The sequence below is a fragment of the Rhinopithecus bieti genome, unplaced genomic scaffold (assembly GCF_001698545.2).
Source record: "Rhinopithecus bieti isolate Rb0 unplaced genomic scaffold, ASM169854v2 scaffold_21649, whole genome shotgun sequence".
In the NCBI taxonomy this organism is placed as follows: Eukaryota; Metazoa; Chordata; class Mammalia; order Primates; family Cercopithecidae; genus Rhinopithecus; species Rhinopithecus bieti.
The window spans coordinates 1,505,078-1,526,647 of NW_016811584.1; the positions used below are offsets into that span (position 1 = coordinate 1,505,078).

The 21,570-nt window shown below is 38.1% G+C and overlaps 1 protein-coding gene across 1 annotated transcript in view; it reads left to right on the plus strand.

The window, feature by feature from the left end:
* The first annotated feature begins 3,264 nt into the window (after positions 1-3,264).
* CCDC66 (coiled-coil domain containing 66) overlaps positions 3,265-21,570 on the plus strand; it is a 60,016-nt gene continuing 41,710 nt past the window's right edge. Inside the window, 8 exon segments of the mRNA XM_017894177.1 lie at positions 3,265-3,366; positions 4,968-5,032; positions 5,679-5,704; positions 9,798-10,239; positions 12,285-12,450; positions 12,643-12,746; positions 15,085-15,124; positions 15,126-15,204. Coding sequence (XP_017749666.1) covers positions 3,356-3,366; positions 4,968-5,032; positions 5,679-5,704; positions 9,798-10,239; positions 12,285-12,450; positions 12,643-12,746; positions 15,085-15,124; positions 15,126-15,204 — 933 coding nt within the window. The 5' untranslated portion in view covers positions 3,265-3,355.

Consider the following 21,570-nt stretch of genomic DNA (forward strand, 5'->3'; position numbering starts at 1 on the left):
GTGTAATAGTATTTCATTGTCTCATTTTGCATTTCCTGATGATATATGACATATAGCATCTTTCATATGGTTATTTGCCATCTGTATTCAGCATCTTTTTAGGTGAGGCATTCATCAAGGTCTTTGGCCCATTTTTAAAATTGGGTTGTTTATGTTCTTATTGAGTTTAAAGACCTTTTTGTATATTTTGAATAACAGTCCTTTATCTGATATATCTTTGGCAAATATTTTCTCCTAGAATGTGGCTTATCTTTTCATTTTCTTATCGGTGTCTTTTACAAAACGGAAAATTTAAATTTTAATGAAGTCCAGCTTATCAATTCTTTCTTTGATGGATCATGCCTTTGGTGTTGCATCTAAGCAGTTATAATCATATGATGTTAGCTGTGGGCTTGTAAAAAAAGTTATCATCAAACCCAAAGTCATCTAGATTTTCTCCTATGTTTTCTTCTAGAAGTTATACAGTTCTGCATTTTACATTTAGGACTCTGTTCTATCTTGAGTTAATTTTTGTGAAGAATGCAAGGTTTGGGTCAGACTAACATTTTTGCATGTGGATTTCCAATTGTTCCCGCACCATTTGTTGAAAGAATGTTTTCTCCATTGTTTGGCTTTACTCCTTTGTCAAAGACCAGTTGACTATTTATGTGGGTCTATTTCTAGGCACTCTATTTTATTAATAGATTTGTCTATTCTTTCACTAATATGACACTGTCTTAATTACTGTAGCTTTATAGTAAATCTTGATGTCGGGTAGGGTCAGTCCTCTGACTTTGTTCATCTTCAATATTGTTTTGGCTGTTCTGGGTCTTTTGTCTTTCCATATAAACTTTAGATTTGGTTTGTTGATACCCACAAAATAACTTGCTGGAATTTTGACTGGCATCGTGTTGAATCTATAGATCAAGTTGGGAAGAACTGACATCTTCACAATATTGAGTCTTCCAATCTATAAACACAGAATATCTCTCCATTTATTTAGTTCTTTCTTTCATCAGTTTCGTAATTTTCCTCATATGGACTTTATATGTATATTGTTAGATCTATACCTAAGTATTTCATTTGATGGGATGCTAATGTGAATGGTATTGTGTTTTTAATTTCAGCTTTTATTTGTTGATTACTGACATACAGGAAAGCAATTTAATACACATTAACCTTGCATTCTGCAATGCTGCTATACTCACTTATTAATTCCAGGAGGATTTTTTGTGGCTTCTTTCAGATTTTCTACATAGACAATCATGTCATCTGCAAACAAAGTTTTATCTCTTCCTCCCCAGTCCGTATACTTATTTCCTTTTCTTGTCTTAGCTAGGACTAAGGCTAAGTCTTAGGATTAGCTTAGACTTCCAGTGTGATGTTGAAAAGCAGTGATAAGCAGGGACATTTTTGCCTTGCTCTGGTTCCCGATTTCAGTGGAAAAGCTTCCACTTTTTCACTGTTAAGTGTGATATTGGGTTCTAGGGGATTTTTTTTTTTTTTAGATAGAGATAGGGTCTCACTATGTTGCCCAGGCTGGTCTTGAACTCCTAGACTCAAGCAATCCTCCTGCCTTGGCCTTCCAAAGTGCTGCAGTTACAGGCGTGAGCCACCACACCCGGTCTCTAGGGGATTTTTTTGTAGATATTGCTTATCAAGTTAAGGACAGTCTCCTATATTGAGAGATTTTAAGCAGCAGAGTGAATTAAGCAGATTCACATTTTAGAAATAATTCTGGCTACAGGCTCACGCCTATAATCCCAGCACTTTGGGAGTCTGAGGGGGGACTCAGGAGTTTGAGACCAGCCTGGGCAACATAAAGACTCTGTCTCTACAAAAAAATTTTTTTAAATTAACCAGGCATAGTGGTGCATGCCTGTAGCCCTAGCTACTTGGGAGGCTGAGCCAGGAGGATCATTTAAAACCATGATGAGTTTGAGGTTACAGTGTTATGATCATACCAATGTAGTCAGCCTGGGTGACAGAGCAAAATCCTGTCTCAAAATAAAACAAAACAAAAAGACAGAAAAAGCAAGTGTTGGGTTGAAGAAATTAGAACCCTCATATACACTGCTGGCAGAAATGTAAGATGCTGCAACTTCTATGAAAACACTTTGGCAGTTTCTCGAAAAGTTAATCACAGAATTACCATGTGACCCAGTAATTCCACTCTTAGGTGTATACCAAGAAAATTGAAAATAAGGATTCAAACAGATACTTGTACATCAGTGTTCACTACAGCATTATTCACAATAATTAAAAGATGGAAACAACCCAAATGTCTATCAATGGATGAATGAGTAAGCGAACTGTGGTATATATATACATAGAATGGAATACTATTCAATCATAAAGTTATGAAACTCTGATACATACTACATGGATGCACCTTGAATACATTATGCTACATGAGAGAAGTCAGACACAAAAGGGCAAATATTGTATGATTTTACTTTTATGACATGAAATATTTATAATAGGCAAATTCCTAGTGACAGAAATAAGATTAGAGGTTTCTTAGGATTGAGGGGAGAGGAGAATGGGAAGTTATTGCTCAATGGGCACAGAATTTTTATTGAAGGGTATTAAAAAGGTTTTGGAAAAACATACTGGTGTATTCCACAACATTGTATCATGTAATAACCACTTGAAAATGGCAAAAAATAGCAAATTTTAACACATATTACAATAAAAAAAAGTAAAGGTTTGTCAAGCATTTAATAATTAATACCTTTCATTGTTTTTTTCTGGAAAGAGTGTGTGCAAAGATACTTAACAACTAAATGTAATGTGTGATCCTTGATTGGCTCTGGCTTTCTAAATAAAACGCCTATAAGATACTCTTAGGTCAAGTGGGGGAAATTAAATCGGGAAGGGAAATTAGATACTATCATGAAATTAATGATCTTAGGTATAATAATGGTACTGTTGTTACATAGGAGAACATCTATTCTTAGGAGATACGTGCTGCAATGTTAAAGGGTTAAGCGTTACAAGGTCTGTAACTTACTTTCAAATGGTGACCCAAAAAAGGGTGTGTATGTGTGTGTTATGTGTGTGCGCGCGCGCGCCTTTTGCAAGGTTACAGTTGCGAGAAGCGCAGGTCTCCGCCACCGAAGCCTTAGACTCATAAGCCGGGTCAGGCCACATTCCGCGGCGCGTAGGTAAACGGCACAATCGGGGCTCGCAGCCGTCGCCCTGGGAGCCCCGGCCCAGCTCAGCGCACCAGCCAGCATGCCCCATCCTGATTGGTCCACTTTCTCAGCTCGCTGGCACCCCTATATCCAATTAGCGTAGAGCTTGCTGAGCGGCGGCGGCAACCGACGTACACAAGGGGCTGGAGCGTTCTGTGGAGAAAGTGCGAGGTCAGGCCATGAACTTGGGGTAAGCTGGGGTAAGGAAGGTGGTCGTCAGCGGAAAGGGGGGCCATGTGTATCTGGGTTGTCCCTTGGAGTCTTTAGCGGAGAACGTTCCCAACCTGTGCCGCCGAGAGGGACAGAGCCCAGTTCTCTGGTAGAAGAAGAGCGAGGTAGACGAGTCGGCCCTTAGCGACTCCACGGACCTTACGTTTTCACTTAATGACTCGCATTAAAACTGCCCGTGATTTCCGTTTCGGTCCCTTATTTACCTCAGGATGGGGAGGGAAGAGAGCTGAGGAGGAAAGGAGAGAAATTACGAGACAGTTAGAGGAAGCGTGGAGGCTCCTGGGGAGGACTCCTGGCCCACGCCCCGGCTTCTTCGCCACCTTGTTTTTGGAGTCTTGCAGAATGTCGGAGCGCCCAGATTAGTTTTAGGTGCACGAGGCGGGGAACCGAGGCTTCTCAAGAAATCGATGTAGTACCAGTGCCTAACACCTAGTAGGCGCTCCTTACGTAGGGGTGAATAAATAAAAAGGACTGGTGCATGGTCTTAATCACTCGCAGGTTTGATATTTTAAGAAGATGAAAAGCCACCACCAAACTCTTAAGTACACATCGTTCAGCAAATGTTATTATGTTTTAGAATCTGAGGATATGGAAATAAATAAGATAGCGTGTCCTTTAAGGAGATTACAGTGTAGTGCGTCATTGAAAATACTTTACCATTCAAGGTCTTTTCTTTCTTGGTGACGTTTCACCAACATAAACATGATCTGTTCATAACCCTGCAATAGGGAAAGTCGTAAAACCTATTCTTTCCAGTGTTTTACCTTTAATAGTTAAGTTGAGGTAATTTGATTTCCTGTACCTGAGCAGCACGGCAAATTTCGCATTCCTAATCAGACTTTTCCCAGCCTCTCTCTCCCTTGACTGGCTTGCTGGATTTAATTTTCTCTCTCTGAATTATGGACTGTATGTATGGGCTGCCATTTTTGTTTTCAGTGGAATTTTAGGACCTTAACAGACATTCAAGTTTTGCTGGCAGTGCCTGCTGTTACTTTATGCCTTTGCTTTTGACATGCACGTGTAAAGCATCCTACTAAATATCAATATGTATTATTTGAAATATTCAAAGTGGTACTCTTTGCTCAAGCAGTTACTAAACTTGATGGTGGTGTTAGTAGTCATTTTCGATGCTCCAGCACTCCATAGAATGTGTTAGTCATGAGTTCATTATGAAACTAATGAATGGTGGTTAAATATATCTTGCTCCTTTAACTTATGTGAGGCGTTTTGGTAACAGCATTATTTTTTCCAGTCTAGAGTTATATTAAAAAAAAAAAGGTGGTATAACTGAATTGATAGTTTACCAATAACAAAATGAGGTTTCAAGTTAATGATAACAATGCTTGTGTTATTGAAGAGTTTCAAGAATTTTCCCTGTAGTTGTGGGTTTTATCTTGGATTGCAAAACATTTTTAATAAAAAGACTGGTTTGATGTGTACAAGATTTCTGCATAAATTCAAAATAATGGATTTATTGTCAAGGTTCAAATTAACATTTCTGGTTATTTAAAATGCTGCGGTTTGTTAACAATGAGAGACAACTTTCTTTTTTTATTGCAGAGATGGTTTAAAGCTTGAAACTGAATTACTGGATGGAAAAACCAAGCTAATATTGTCTCCATATGGTATGTTATGTTACAGAAATCTGAAATGTTAAATTTTAAATTCGTACATAAAATTTGTATTAGTTCAACAGACTTTTTGCTTGTAATAGAGTGATATTTAAATATTTTGAAAAAAACTGTTTCCTCAAACTTCTTCAAATTTATTTCTATCCAAATCGGATTACAACACTGCTTACTACTGTCAGTATTCGGACTCATAACATTTAATGTCCCAGTACAGTGCGTGTTCATTATATTTGCATATAGCAAATATCCTTATTGCCTGATGAATAATACAAGTGAAATTTATGTGATTATGTTCTTTGCACGTAAAGAGTGTATCATTTGAGAAAAGTTTATAGTAAGACCACAGTAAAATGCTAAAGCCACTTTAAGTATTTGTTTTTAATCTCAGTGTACTTTGGTATCTTCTCCTTCGCATTTTTTTCTGTTTATATTTTTCCTTGGAAAGATAAAACAAAATAAAATAGAAGTAAATACTTGAACTGGATTGGGAAAGAACACTCAGTCAAGATCTAAAGTTAGTGCTTTCGAGGATAATGTTGCCACTTTAAAATCTTACAACAATATTAATTACAGTTTTCTTGCATGACCACCTTAGTATGTTTTTGGTGGACAGTTTAGTAATTTTTTTTTTCTTTTGTAGAACGTAAATCAAAAATTTCTGTGAAGGTAAGCCATATGACTTTGACCTGACCTGTTTTCGAATGTAAAATGCAGTTTTCTTTACAGTGGTTAGAAAATAATTCCTGGGAAATGTCAAGTGTTCTGAGGAATTTGGAATTATAGTGAGAAGTTACTTTCTTGCTTTCAGATTGGTCCTTTCACAGAAATTGAATCATTTTAGGTTTAAAAAGCCCAATAGAACCTCTTTCTCTAGATAAGTGCTATTCAGTAAAGCGTCTGTATTAATGGAAGTGTTCATTAATAAAGTCAGTATTATCGAATATGGAAGCCACTAGTCATGTGTAGTTATTGAGCACTTAAAATGTAGCTACTATGACTGAGCAACTGAATTTCTAATTTCCTTTAAATTTTAATGAAATTTAATGGATAATGGACTGTACTGGACAGTGCAGCTCCAGAGATCTTTAAAAATAGATATTCAGACTTTAAGCAAATGTTTTTTCTTTTCATACTCAAATTCCATTTGCCCACACCAAAGGGGAAATTTAGTTCACAAATTGTAGCTTGCATTTAGCTTTTTCCTTTAAAAGGTTGCACTTGAGCTTAAGGGTAGTTTTCCTTTTAAATTATTTTCCCTTATCAGGAATCTATTGTGCTTTTCTTCTGCAAAATACATTATCACTTTGTTTATTTTAATTTTTGAGACAGAGTCTCACTGTGTCACCCAGGTTGGAGTGTAGTGGCATAATCATGGCTGCGTATCTTCCTCCTCCAGCCTCCTGAGTAGCTGGGACCATGTTCATGAGCCACCATGCCCGGCTAATTTTTTAAATTTTTAGTAGAGATGGGATCTCATTATGTTGCATAGGCTGGAATTATCATTAAAAAATTTTTTTTGAGGTTAGGCATGGTGGCTCACGCCTATAATTCCAGCACTTTGGGAGGCCAAGGTGGGTGGATCACCTGAGGTCGGGAGTTCAAGGCCAGCCTGGCCAACATGGTGAAACCCCATCTCTGCTAAAAATACAAAAATTAGCCAGGCATGGTGGCGCTAGTCCCAGCTACTTAGGAGGCTGAGGCAGAAGAATCACTTGAACCCTGGAGACTTGTAGTGAGCCGAGATCGCGCCAATGCACTCCAGCCTGGGCAACAGGGCAAAATTCCTTCTCAAAAAACAAAAACAAAAAAAGCCAACTTTTTTGATACTTCTACTTTTCTTGTTACCTATGTCTTTTTTAATTTTTAGATTAATATCAGTAGGAATTTATCTTCTCCTCTTCCATAATTTACTACAGCCCCCTTTTCTTTTATCTTTGCAGTGTCTTAAAGTCTTTACTTGTCTGTGGATAGAACCCAGTTTGGATGATATACCACTTTGCCCTTCAACTCTAAGCCCTTGATGGCTTTACTTGCAGGTTTAATCAAGGTGGAGAAGTTGCTGGAGTACCCAAAATATCCCTCAATAAATAGGTGAAGATGATCAGAACAATTCCCCAAGCTACATATAAAAATTGTTTCTCTTTCTCTATCATATAGTTATATACCCTGTATGCTCCCCTCATCACAGACTACAGATTGTATGTTATTCCTACCGCTTTCCCTATTAAAAATTGCAACTAACTGCTGTTATTTGAAACACATTCACAAATACAGTGGCCTTTATCAAGTTCCTAGATGAAAAGCTATTTGTAATGGTTGATTTTTATCTTCTCCAGGCTGGTTTGTTACAGAAGCCACATTTGTGAAGACATTTTATTGTCATTTTAACCAACTCAGAACATCTGAAGATCTCTTTTATAAGCCTATAATGAACAGAATTACTAGTCTTGGATTTTGGTAGGCTTATAATAAAGTTACTAGTCTTGGACTTTTGATTACTAGACTTTTAATTTTAATTAAAAGTTCTATCAGCTGTCAAGAGGTGTTTTAGGATTTTTTTTTTTTTTTAGAGTAACTAATATGTTCTCAACTAATGTTGAGCCTAAATTGTTTACTGCTTTAAAGCAAATTGTTTGGGTTTATCCCCATTGCATTTGGGACTTCAAAATACTGATGCAACCTAAGTTTCCTTTCTGTATTGATTGTTTTCAAGAAGTTTATCTTCCCATATTGATAGAGGTTACAGAGATCCTTCTCATTTCTTTTTGGTCTTTACAGACCATAAACACCAAAATCAGTAGTATTTTCTTCCTTTTTTGTTTTGTTTTTTAGTTTCCCAAATTTCACAGTTCGGCAGCTAGATGTTGAATTCTCTTTTCTGTAAGTTATTCATGAATTCTGTCTGCATAGTGCTTTTCTTTGTTCCTTCTAATGGGGTAAGCTCCTGAGTTACTACAACACCAAAAGTCTCTTTTTTCTTTTTTCCCATTTCCCACTGGTTGAATTATTGTAATCTGCATAGTATGTTCTTTAAACACAGCTGAACTCTATCTCATTTTCATCAAGTTTAACATATATGTGGTCAAAGTGCTTTCCTAATTCTATCAAAATCTGTGCATTTTTCTTTTTTTTTTTCTTTTTTGAGACAGGCTTTCTCTCTTTGTCCAGGCTGGAGTGCAGTGGAACAATTATGGCTCACTGTAGCCTCAACCTCCTGGGCTCAAGGGATCCTCCTGCCTCAGCCTCCCAAGTAGCTAGGACTACAGGCACATGCCCACACCACCATGCTCAGTTAATTTTTTAAAATTTTTTGTATAGACGGGAGTCTTCCTGTGTCGCCCAGGCTTGTCTCAAATTCCTGGGCTCAAGTGATCCTCCTGCCTCAGCGTCCCAGAGTGCTAGGATTGTAGGTGTCAGCCGCTGTGCCTAGCCTCTCCTACATTTTTCTTCAGTCCATGGTAATGAAGTAAACTTGGTTACTTGTGTAATTTCTTAGGTTTATAGGAAGAGAAATGGGAAACTACACATAGTCCAGTATCATAAGTAATTTATTAAAATAATGGATTCTAAAACTCTTACACTTAAAATAGTCTCAAAGATTAGTTGAACTATAAAACAAAAAAATTTTTATGAGTATGTCTGCATGTGAGAATCAGTGACATACTAAAAGGTATTTGTAATATTAGTGCTAGGTAGCACATTTTATATGTATATTTTTTGTTTGTTTGTTTTAGAGATGAAGTTTCGCTGTTGTTGCCCAGGCTGGAGTGCAGTGGCATCATCTTGGCTCACTGCAACCTCTGCCTCCTGGGTTCAAGCAATTCTCTTGCCTCAGCCTCTTGAGTAGCTGGGATTATAGGCGCCCACCACCACGCCCAGCTATGTTTTTTGTATATTTTTTTTTAGTAGAGATGGTGTTTTACCATGTTGACCAGGCTGGCCTTGAACTCCTGACCTCAGGCAGTCCACCCGCCTCGGCCTCCCAAAGTGCTGGGATTACAGGCGTGAGCCACTGCACCCGGTCCCCATTTTATATTTAAAAATGTTACTTTTCTCTGATTTGTTCTGGTCTTGGGATCCTGGCCCCATATAAATTGTGAAGTCAAGTGATATTAAACAAATCCATTGAACATTGTCTTTATAATAATGAAAAATGGCTGGGCATGGTGGCTCACGCCTGTAATCCCAGCACTTTGGGAGGCCAAGGTGGGTGGATCACCTGAGGTTAGGAGTTGGAGATCAGCCTGGCTAAGAAATCCCGTCTCTACTAAAAATACAAAATTAGCCAGGCGTGGTGGTGGGCACCTATAATCCCAGCTACTCAGCTGGCTGAGGCGGGAGGATTGCTTCAACCCGGGAGGTGGAGGTTGCAGTGAGCTGAGATCGTGCTGTTGCACTCCAGCCTGGGCAACAGAGTGAAACGCTGTGTCAAAAAAAAGTAGTTAAAAAAATTTTTTTTAATTTAAAAAAAAAAGAAAAGAGATAATGTAGGTGGTATAATCTAATGACACTAGATTCAAAGCTGGAGTATAGTGGAGTTGTCCTATAACAACTATAATAAAAGTTCCTGAAGTAAGATAATTTCTAGCTGTTGATGAAGATTTGGAAGTATTAAGAGTTAGTTTCTTAAGGTTATATTACCTAAATAGCAAAATGGAAAAAAGTTTAGAGGACTGATTTATCACAGATCATATAAATAAAGATAATTGTTGATTTTTCTTGGACAGTTATAAAGAATAAGCTTCTGGTGTTTTAACAGATGGGAAATAAGACCAAGATTGCAAAATGTCCTTTAAGAACAAAAACTGGGCACATTCTAAAATCAACACAAGATACTTGTATAGGAAGTGAAAAGCTTTTGCAAAAGAAGACAGTTGGTTCAGAAACATCACAGGCAAAAGGTGAAAAAAATGGAATGACTTTTTCATCCATTAAGGGTTTATGTAAACAATGTGTAGATAAAGACTGTCTTCATATCCAGAAAGAGATTTCACCTGCAACCCCTAATATACAGAAGACTAGAAACACCGTAAATACATCTCTAGTAGCTAAACAGAAGCCTCACAAAAAACACATCACAGCTGAAAACATGAAGAGCAGTTTGGTGTGTCTAACACAAGACCAACTACAACAGATTTTGATGACTGTAAACCAAGGAAATAGATCTCTTTCCCTGACTGAGAATGGAAAGGAGGCAAAAAGTAAGATTTTATAAAGTTTTCATGAATTTTGATTTTTTCAGTGTGTATTTTAGAATGTCAGATTCATTGGGTTTTATGTAACTGACTCTTAAATTCTAATTTAACCTGTCAATCTATTAAAATAATTGTTCTTTTAGAGGACTTTCTCTGATGTGCAAAATTATTTTTATAGTTGTGCCATATTTTAAGGTTAGTGCTCAGAATATTAAGAAACCCAGTTTCTGTGGATTTTAGAAAAAAATGTTAGTACAAAAAACTATTATATTTATTTTAGAATATAGGAGGCTTTACTCATATTTAAAATAGTTACATGAAACATTGTTAAGAAAAAAACCCATTATGGTATTTCCAGTGAAAATTAAGGAAACTTTACTATGACTATTTGACTTGAGTTGCTGAAAAACACTGCTTTCCTGGCTGCTGCATTCCATGCTAAGAATTGGCAGTACTTTTTTAAAAAAACAAAGTTAACACAGATTTGGAAGGAACAGTAGAGTGTTACAAGCTTTCTCTTTCACAAGTCCTGGCATTGTATCATGTTTTTAAAAGCCTTCTAATTTCCACTTTGGGATAAGGAATTGTGAATATGAAGACAATAGAAATATCTAAAATTTTATTAGGCAATAGTGAAATAAATAAAAAATTAACAGTTCACATGGAGAGGCCCCACAAATGGTTTGGGGACCCAGTAACTCCTGTATATTCCCATGATACTCAAGATGGAATTCTTTACTCTCTTGTTATAGATTATTCTTGGTAAAATGAGGGAGCTGAATTTTGTCTTTAGGGCTAAAATTCTAGCAACAACCTGCTTATTAGGCATAATGAGAGATTATATCAACAAAGTTAAAAGCAGAATTTGCCTAATCATGTAGACATTCATATTAAGTATGCTTTCTCTTCATTGGGAGAACTAGCACATTCAAAAGAAATCAGAACATTTTTTGAGCCAGCCCATGAGCCCTCTGTAAAACATCTGATTTTTATATTATGGCTGGGACATAGAGACAATTCATGAAAAGGTTTTCCACTGATTTCACAGCTAAATAAGAAAAGTAATGTCAAGGTAATGAGTATTTATCAAGATATTTGTATTTATTCCCCTTTAGATTGTGATTTGTGTTATAATTTTTATTTATTTATTCATTTTTTGAGACGGAGTCTTGCTCTGTTGCCCAGGCTGGAGCGCAGTGGCGCGATGTTGGCTCACTGCAAGCTCTGCCTCCCGGGTTCACGCCATTCTCCTGCCTCAGCTTCCCAAGTAGCTGGGACTACAGGCACCCGCCACCCCACCCGGCTAATTTTTTGTATTTTTAGTAGAGTTGGTTTCACTTTGTTAGCCAGGATGGTCTCGATCTCCTGACCTCATGATCTGCCTGCCTCGGGCTTCCAAAGTGCTGGGATTACGGGCGTGAGCCACTGCGCCCGGCCAGTTTTTATTTTTAAAAGCATGTTGGCAAGAGGAAATGGAGATTTGTTTTCTGTTGTTGCTTGCTTGTTTTCTTCCTTATTTGATATAAGAAACTGTATGACTGTGGTCATGAGCAAACCATTTAACCTCTGGGCTTCAGTTTCCTTTTTTTTTTTTTTTTTTTGAGGCGGGATTTGGCTCTGCTCCCCAGACTGGAGTGCAGTGGCACAATCTCAGCTCACTGAAACCTCCACCTCTTGGGCTTAACCCATCCTCCCACCTCAACCTCCCAAATAGCTAGGACTACAGGCACTGCCACCACATCTATCTAATTTTTGTATTTTTTGTAGAGACGGGGTTTTGTCATGTTGCCCAGGCTGATCTTTAACTCCTGAGCTTAAGCAATCTGCCCGCGTCAGCCTTCCAAAGTTCTGGGACTACAGGTGTGAGCCACCACACCCTGCTTCCTTTTTTCCTTTTTGACGGGAAGGGAAGCTTAATAGCCACCTCAAGGATTGTTTTGAGAGTTAATTTAAGTAACGTATAAGACATGTAAGAACTGTATAGCAGTATGTCAAGTACTATAATAGATGTAATTTAGTGTTAATTTTAAAACATCTATTTTACCTCCTAGGTCAATATAGTCTACATTTAAACAGTATCTCTAATCAGCCAAAGGATGAGAATATTATGGGATTATTCAAAAAAACTGAAATGGTTTCATCTGTCCCAGCTGAAAGTAAATCTGTCTTAAATGAACATCAGGAGACTTCTAAGCAGTGTGAGCAAAAAATTGCCATGTATGTAACTCCTGTCTGTTTAATTATTGTGTGGTCATCTTTGGAATATGGTTTTGCTTTTCCTTTACTTGCGTGTGAAATAGTTACTCTGAATAGTTAGAGCTATTTAAAAGCTAATTACTTAATATTTATGGAGTCAGTTGTATAGAAATGTATGATACAGTTTCTATTATCTTTTGTGTTTTACCTTAGAGAGAATGAATGGAAACCAGCTGATATATTCAGTACTCTGGGGGAAAGGGAACGTGATAGAAGTTCGTTGGAAGCAAAAAAAGCCCAGTGGAGGAAAGAGCTAGGTAGGTAACTTTTATACCTTTATTATAGTTTTATTGGGTTAAAGAATATGTATTGAAGCCGGGCGCAGTGACTCACACCTGTAATCCCAGGACTTGGGAGGCCGAGGCGGGCAGATCAGGAGGGCAAGAGATTGAGACCACCCTAGCCAATATGGTGAAATCCCATCTCTACTAAAAATATAAAAATTAGCTGGACGTGGTGGTGTGCGCCTGTTGTCCCAGCTACTCGGGAGGCTGAGACAGGAGAATTGCTTGAAATTATAGATTTCTGTTATAGTCTTGAAATTTCGTTAGTGACTAAGAAATATCCATTACTTCTTTGACTAAACTTGGAGTCTGCATATCACAGTTTGCAAAATGTGTGACCTAACACATTTTGTATTTCTTACGAATAGCTATGCTAAAGGCATGAGATGGGCTTCACTCTAGTTGAAAAACTAGTAAGTCGGCCGGGCGCGGTGGCTCAAGCCTGTAATCCCAGCACTTTGGGAGGCCGAGATGGGCGGTTCACGAGGTCAGGAGATCGAGACCATCCTGGCTAACACGGTGAAACCCCGTCTCTACTAAAAAAATACAAAAAACTAGCCGGGCGAGGTGGCGGGCGCCTGTAGTCCCAGCTACTCGGGAGGCTGAGGGAGGAGAATGGCGTAAACGCGGGAGGTGGAGCTTGCAGTGAGCTGAGATCCGGCCACTGCACTCCAGCCTGGGCGACAGAGCGAGACTCCGTCTCAAAAAAAAAAAAAAAAGAAAACTAGTAAGTCTTGTGAGGCCATCACTAACTTGGCTGGGATGGGGACATAGAAAAGAGATAAGCAAAACCAGGTGAGTGGCTCACATGTAATCCCAGCACTTTGGAAAGCTGAGGTGGGGGATTGCTTGAGGCCAGGGGTTCAACATCCGCCTGCTGGAGCAACAGAGCGAGACCCCATCTCTACAAAAAAAGAAAAAGAACTACTTGGAAATGACCGGAATGTTTTGTGCTTTAATCATTTTTGTTGTTGTTGTTTTGAGATGGAGTTTTATTCTTGTTGCCCAAGCTGGAGTGCAATGGCGCCATCTCAGCTCACTACAGTCTCCTCTTGCTGAGTTCAAGTGATTCTCCTGCCTCAGCCTCCTGAGTAGCTGGGATTACAGGTGCCCGCCACCATGACCAACTTACTTTTTGTATCTTTAGTAGAGACGGGGTTTCACCATGTTGGCCAGGCTAGTTCCGAATTCCTGACCTCAGGCGATCGGCCTGCCTTGGCCTCCCAAAGTGCTGGGATTACAGTCGTGAGCCACCACACCCGGCCTTATGCTTTAATTATTTTAAAACTCAGTTTACTTTTTTTTTAAAACTTGTCTCAGTAAAGCACCTCTATTTAAGTCATGCTTCCAGTAACATTCTTGGAATTTAAATTTATACATCATCGAATTTTGTATTTAAAGAACTGTTGATTGGGGGTTTAGTTTTGACTATATCTGTCAGACCCAGGGTTTTACGTTTTTTACTTGTCAGCAATTAAGAAATAATAGCTAACATTTATTGAATATTTACTTTGTGCCAAGCCCTATATTGAGATAGACACTATTATTATCCCCATTTTATAGAAGAAACCAAGGCTTAGAAAGTTTACCAGCAGTTGGCTGGGTGCGGTGGGCTCACGCCTGTAATCCCAGCATGTTGGGAGGCTGAGGCAGGTGGATCACAAGGTCAGGAGATAGAGACCATCCTGGCCAACATAGTGAAACCCCGTCTCCACTAAAATACAAAAAATTAACGGGGTGTGGTGGTGTGCCCCTGTAGCCCCAGCTACTTGGGAGGCTGAGGCGGGGGAATCACTTGAACCCGGGAGGCGGAGATTGCAGCGAGCTGAGATTGCGCCATTGTAGTCCAGCCTGGTGACAGAACGAGACTCTATATCAAAAAAAAAAAAAAAAAAAAACTTTCCAGCAACTTGCTAACAATCACATAGCTAGGAAATTGTTGAACTTGAATTTTAACCCATAGTTCTCTACTTCAGAATTCTAGCTTTTAATTCTCTTAATAATTGAATGAACGTTACAGGAAACTAGAACCTCATGATATTTGACAAAATATAAAATACGTTATTCCAAAAAAATTGCTCCTTATTGGTAACTGTGATAATGAAATTGTACCATACTTAACTTTGGTTCTGATTAAATTTTTTCTTATTCTGTGTCCCTAAAAAATTATTCTCTACTTCGTGAGTTAATCTCCTTCCTAAAAAGTTTTGATTAAATCCGTATTGGTATCTGCATTAAGAAAGTCATGATTTGTTTACGTGGTTCTTTTTTTACAGTTTTTGTACATGTTTTAAAAGGACATTATTTACAGATGAACAGGTTGCTCTAAAGAAGAAAGAAAAGAAGTTTCTGAAAATGGAATGATCCTTGGAAAAAATCTGAAAGTGATAAAATAATATGGGAAAAACTTCAAATTCTTGACCAATCTAGGGTAAGACATCTTAATTGCAATCTAGGGTAAGACATCTTAATTGCAGTTTTTAAAATGCTAAGCAGTGTTCATGTTACAGAATTCATTTTTAAAGCTTATTATTGAGACGGAGTTTCTCTCTTGTTGCCCAAGCTGGAGTGCAATGGCACAATCTCAGCTTGCTGCAGCCTACCCTTCCCGGGCTTAAGCAATTCTCCTGCCTCAGCCTCCCGAGTAGTTGGGACTACAGGTACTCACCACCAAGACCAGCTAATTTTTTGTATTTTTAGCAGAGATGGGATTTCACCACGTTACCCAGGATGGTCTCGAACTCCTGGCCTCATGTGATCTGCTGGCCCCGACCTCCCAAAGTGCCAAAGTGCTGGGATTACAGGCATGAGCCACCGTGCCCAGCCTATTTTAAAAAACTTTCATATTGTTGGGTTTGTGTGTGTGTGTGTGTGTGTTTTAAAGCAACAGGGTCTTGCTCTGTTGCTCGGGCAGGAGTGCACTGGTGAAATCATAGTTCTCTGCAGCCTTGAACTCCTGGACTGAAGGGATCCTCCTGCCTCTGCCTCCCAAATGGCTGGTACTACAGGTGTACTCCACCATGCCCAGCTAATTAAAAAAAAAATTTTTTAGAGACAGGGTCTCACTGTGTTGCCCAGGCTAGTGTCGAACTTCTGACCCCAAGTGATCCTCCCACCTTGGCCTCTTGAATAGCTGGGATTGTAGGTGTGAGCCACTGGGCCTGGCTCATAATGGTATTTTAAAACAGTGTTATTTTGAATTTAATTATGACCTCAACCGGTCTCTATTTACATTCTCTAAGTTGTCTCATTGTCATTAGGTGAGTGTAGAGGCTCCCAGGCACCTCCTTTGGAGTCTTATAAAGGAGGTCTGCAATTTTTGAAGTGAATACAAAACTCTGCCACTAACTATGTGTAAGTGTTTAGTTATCAAATATACGCATATGCCAAGTGTGCCTTGTGTAGTGCTTTTGTGATTTTTAAATTTTATCTGTGGTAATTTTGGGTAAAGAAACAGTGTCACTGGTTTTCTATTGATTTTTATACCTCTGCTAGCCCTTCAAGCATTCTAGCACAGTCTCCTAGCCAGGTGATGGTGGTCCAAGCTGATGGGGCATTCACTACTTAGAGCTAGTCAGTCTTTAGCGGTAAGTCCTAAGTGTCAGTACTTTGGATATTTAAACCTTTTAGTATTTGACCTCTAACCTATTTTCCTTGAAGGAGAGAATCTTAAGTCCTCCTTATTTTTAGTTATCAGTTAATTTTTACTTGAGTGTATTATGCTTCATTTGCCTTCATTTCTTTTTTACATTTATTTCCCTTCCTCCTTGTGAACATTTACATTTTAGCAAATGTATTCTGAAAATAATGCAGTGACCTAAAGGGATGATTCTGGTGGTAGATATTTTTGGCACTGTGGCCTAATTAGGTAAATTTCTTATAGAACCCCTTCAAGTTAATTTTTTTGCATGACTGACTCTTCTGCTTCATGTAGAGCTGACTTGCCTACGTTGAATACTTTTGTTGTCTGTTGATAATTTTACATTAACAGAAGGAATGAAATCTGAATTGCATTTGCCCACAATCCCAAAAGCACTTTGACTGAAAAGGCAATAAGGTTGTCTTGGTAGAACTCATTTTGGAAAATTCTGTAGCTCTGGGTGATAATTTTAAGTGTGTAAAGTTTAGAAGTTGTATGCAGACACTGTTAAAAACTGTAGCTAAAACTAAGTTTTCATGAAGTTGGTGAGGATCAGTTGTTGGCTTATTTACTTTTCAACATCAGGATAAAAAAATCTGTAATGCTAAAAATGTTAAATTTCAGTTGCCAAATTTTCAGTTGAAATGTCAATATATAATTTATTATTTCTTACTTTGCATGGCTTTTTAGGTCATTTAGTATCTGGGGATAATCCATATCATGATTGTTAATGCAAATAAAGAACCATTTGAGGTGACTTTTAGGTTTTAAAATATTTCGTATATATTTTTTAATGATAGTATTTGTCAGCTGATGAAATGATGAGGCTCATGAATTTGGAAAGGAGAACTGTATTTCTCATCAGTGGTTGCAACCTGCAGCATGGCCATTCTGACAGGCTGGGAAGCATAGCCTTTGGCGGGCCAGGAGGCAAAAACTTCAAGGTGGTGGGGAAGGGAACAGGAATTTATGCTGAGTGGAGTGGCTGAATATACATATTTAATAAGCTATACGAGGAGTCATGAATATTTATGAAAGGAGAAACACGCATACACAATTGAGTTTTATGACCCTTCATGGGTCCCATGTACAAAAAATGGCAGCGTTACCATGATCCAAGGGTAGAGTTTTCAGCCCTCTGACATCAAAAAGCGAAGCAGAGGACACAAACCTTTTGGCCAGAAGCATCAGGTGGTTGGTTGGTGTCAGTGCTGGCATCTTTTGAAGGGCTGGTTTCTGTTTAGCCCTTAGGCTAAATAGTGGTTGGCCAGGGAGGGAGGAGGTATAATGTGGTGTGTCTGATTCCCCCATCCACTCATGGCCAAGAACTCAGTTTTCAAGGCACTTTTGGGTCCCCTTGGCCAAGAGATGATCCATTCAGTTAGTTGGGGAACTTAGAATTTTACTTTTATTCCTCATGTGTATCTTTTTTTTAATAATAAAAAATCCCAGTAAAGTTATTTAAAAAATTTTTGGAAACAAAAGTTGTAGGGGTTTGTGATAGGTGGACTAGAAAATGAAACACATGCAATATCCAAGACCAGACAACCAAGAGTTAAAAGAGTATGATTACTGGCTCATTTTTTTACTATTTAAATGCAGTTTTTATGTATGTATGTGAATGTGGTACAAAATTGGAGAGATGTTACTGAGGGAAAAGGAATTTGCTGTGTAACAAAAAAGACCTCTTAAATACCTTAGAGCAGTTGTTTTCAGAAATTCCAGCTGTAGCCACAACTATTTATACTATTTGAATAATCTAGTTAGCCTCTTTATATAATTGGGAGGGAAGGAGGTTTGGTTGTAGGCAGTCACCAAAGCTTTGATTGTTAAAACATGAGGTAATTCATATAAAGTGCTTAGAATAGTGACTGACAACAGAACAAATGCTAATGAAGTTTTTGTTCTACTTATAATTTAAAGAGTTGGGGGTCTCACTTTGTTGCCCAGGCTGAACAGGCGCAGTCATGTTGCACTCCAGCCTCGAATTCCTGGGTTCAAGTGATCCTCCTGTCTCAGCCTCTGACTGGCTTATTCCACTTAGCATAATGTCCTCAAGGTTTACCCATACTGTAGTATGTGTCAGAATTTCATTTCTTTTTAATGCTAAATAACATCTATTGTATGTATATACCATGTTTTCTTTATCCATTAATCCATGGGTAGAAATTTGGATTGTTTCTACCTTTTGGCTATTGGGAATAATGCTGCTATGAACATTGGTGTATAAATTATCTTTTTGAGTTCCTGTTTCAGTTCTTTTGGGTATGTACTCAGAAGTGGAATTGCTAGATTGTATGGTAATTTTTAAATTTTTTATGTTAAATTTTTACCAATTTTAATTTTGTAATTTTGTGTTAAACGATTACACTGCTTTCTACAGCAGCTGTACCATTGTATATTTCCATCAACAGTGCACTGTGTTTCAATTTCTCCACATCCTCACCAACACTTATTTTCTGATTTATTGACAATATCCATCCCAATGGTTGTGAAATGATATCACTGTGGTTTTGATTTGCATTTCCCAATGATTACTGATATGGAACATTTTCCCACATGTTTATTGGCTATTTGCACATCTTTGGAGAAATGCCTATTGAGATCCTTTGCCCATTTTAGTCAGGTTTTTTGGCGTTTTTTGTTGTTGTTGAGTTGTAGGAGTTATATATTTTGTATGATAATCCCTTATCAGATATATGATTCACAACTATTTTCTCCCATTCTGTGAGTTACTTTTTCACGTTCTTGATAATAGTCTTTAATTTTGATGAAGTCCATTTTATCTCTTTTCTTTTGTTGCCTGTGTTTTTGGTGTCTTATCAAAGAAATCATTGCCAACTCTGATCATCAGCCTGTATTTTCTTCTAAGAGTTTTCTAGTTCTAGCTCTTATGTTTAGGTCTTTGATCTATTTTGAGTTAAGTTTTCTATATGGTGTAAGGTCATAAATAGCTCTTAGTATTTTGAGATACGTCCCATTAGTACCTAGTTTATTGAGAGTTTTTATCATGAAGGGCTGTTGAATTTTGTCAAAAGGCCTTTTCTGCATCTATTGAGATAATCATGTGGTTTCTGTCTTTGGTTCTGTTTATATGCTGGATTACGTTTACTGATTTGCATATGTTGAAACAGCCTTGTATCCCAGGGATGAAGCCAACTTGATTGTGGTGGATAAGCTTTTTGATTTGCTGCTGGATTTGGTTTGCCAGTATTTTATTGAGGATTTTTGCATCAATGTTCATCAGGGATATTGGTCTAAAATTCTCTTTTTTTGTTGTGTCTCTGCAAGGCTTTGGTATCAGGATGATGTTGGCCTCATAAAATGAATTAGGGAGGATTCCCTCTTTTTCTGTTGATTGGAATAGTTTCAGAAGGAATGGTACCAACTCCTCTTTGTACCTCTGGTAGAATTCCATTGTGAATCCGTCTGGTCCTGGACTATTTTTGGTTGGTAGGCTATTATTGCCTCAATTTCAGAACCTGTTGTTGGTCTCTTCAGGGATTCCGCTTCTTCCAGGTTTAGTCTTGGGAGGATGTATGTGTCCAGGAATTTATCCATTTCTTCTATATTTTCTAGTTTATTTACACAGAGGTGTTTATAGTATTCTCTGATGGTAGTTTGTATTTCTGTGGGATCGGTGGTGATATCTCCTTTATCATTTTTTATTGCATATATTTGATTCTTCTCTCTTTTCTTTTTTATTAGTCTTGCTAGCGGTCTGTGAGTTTTGTTGATCTTTTCAAAAAACCAGTTCCTAGTTTCACTGATTTTTTTGAAGGGTTTTTTGTGTCTCTATCTCCTTCAGTTCTGCTTTGATCTTAGTTATTTTTTGCCTTCTGCTAGCTTTTGAATGTGTTTGTTCTGGCTTCTCTAGTTCTTTTAATTGTGATGTTAGGGTGTCAGTTTTAGATCTTTCCTGCTCTCTCTTGTGGGCATTAAGTGCTATAAATTTCCCTCTACACACTGCTTTAAATGTGGCCTAGAGATTCTGGTATGTTGTGTCTTTGTTCTCATTGGTTTCAAAGAACATCTTTATTTCTGCCTTCATTTCGTTATGTACCCAGTAGTCATTCAGGAGCAGGTTGTTCAGTTTCCATGCAGTTGAGTGGTTTTGAGTGAGTTTCTTAATCCTGAGTTCTAGTTGGATTGCACTGTGGTCTGAGAGACAGTTTGTTGTGATTTCTATTCTTTTACATTTGCTGAGGAGTGCTTTACCTTCCAACTGTGTGGTCAGTTTTGGAATAAGTGTGAAGTGGTGCTGAGAAGAATGTATATTCTGTTGATTTGGGGTGGAGAGTTCTGTAGATGTCTGTTAGGTCTGCTTGGTGCAGAGCTGAGTTCAATTCCTGGATATCCTTGTTAACTTTCTGTCTCGTTGATCTGTCTAATGTTGACAGTGGAGTGTTAAAGTCTCCCATTATTATTGTGTGGGAGTCTGAGTCTCTTTGTAGGTCTCTAAGGACTTGCTTTATGAATCTGGGTGCTCCTGTATTGGGTGCATATATATTTAGGATAGTTAGCTGTTCTTGTTCTAATGGCCTTCTTTGTCTCTTTTGAGCTTATTGGTTTAAAGTCTTTTTTATTAGAGATTAGGATTGCAACCTCTGCTTTTTTTTGTTTTCCATTTGCTTGGTAGATCTTCCTCCACTGCTTTATTTTGAGCCTATGTGTGTCTCTGCACGTGAAATGGGTCTCCTGAATACAGCACACTGATGGGTCTTGACTCTTTATCCAATTTGCCAGTCTGTGTCTTTTAATCAGAGCATTTAGCCCATTTACATTTAAGGTTAATATTGTTATGTGTGAATTTAATCCTGTCATTATGATTTTGGCTGGTTATTTTGCTCATTAGTTGATGCAGTTTCTTCCTAGCATCAATGGTCTTTACAATTTCGTATGTTTTTGCAGTGGCTGGTACCGGTTGTTCCTTTCCATGTTTAGTGATTCCTTCAGGAGCTCTTGTAAGCAGACCTGGTGGTGACAGAATCTCTCAGCATTTGTTTGTCTGTAAAGGATTTTATTTCTCCTTCACTTACAAAACTTAGTTTGGCTGGATATGAAATTCTGAGTTGAAAATTCTTTTTTTTAAGAATGTTGACTATTGGCCCCCACTCTCTTCTGGCTTGTAGAGTTTCTACCGAGAGATCTGCTGTT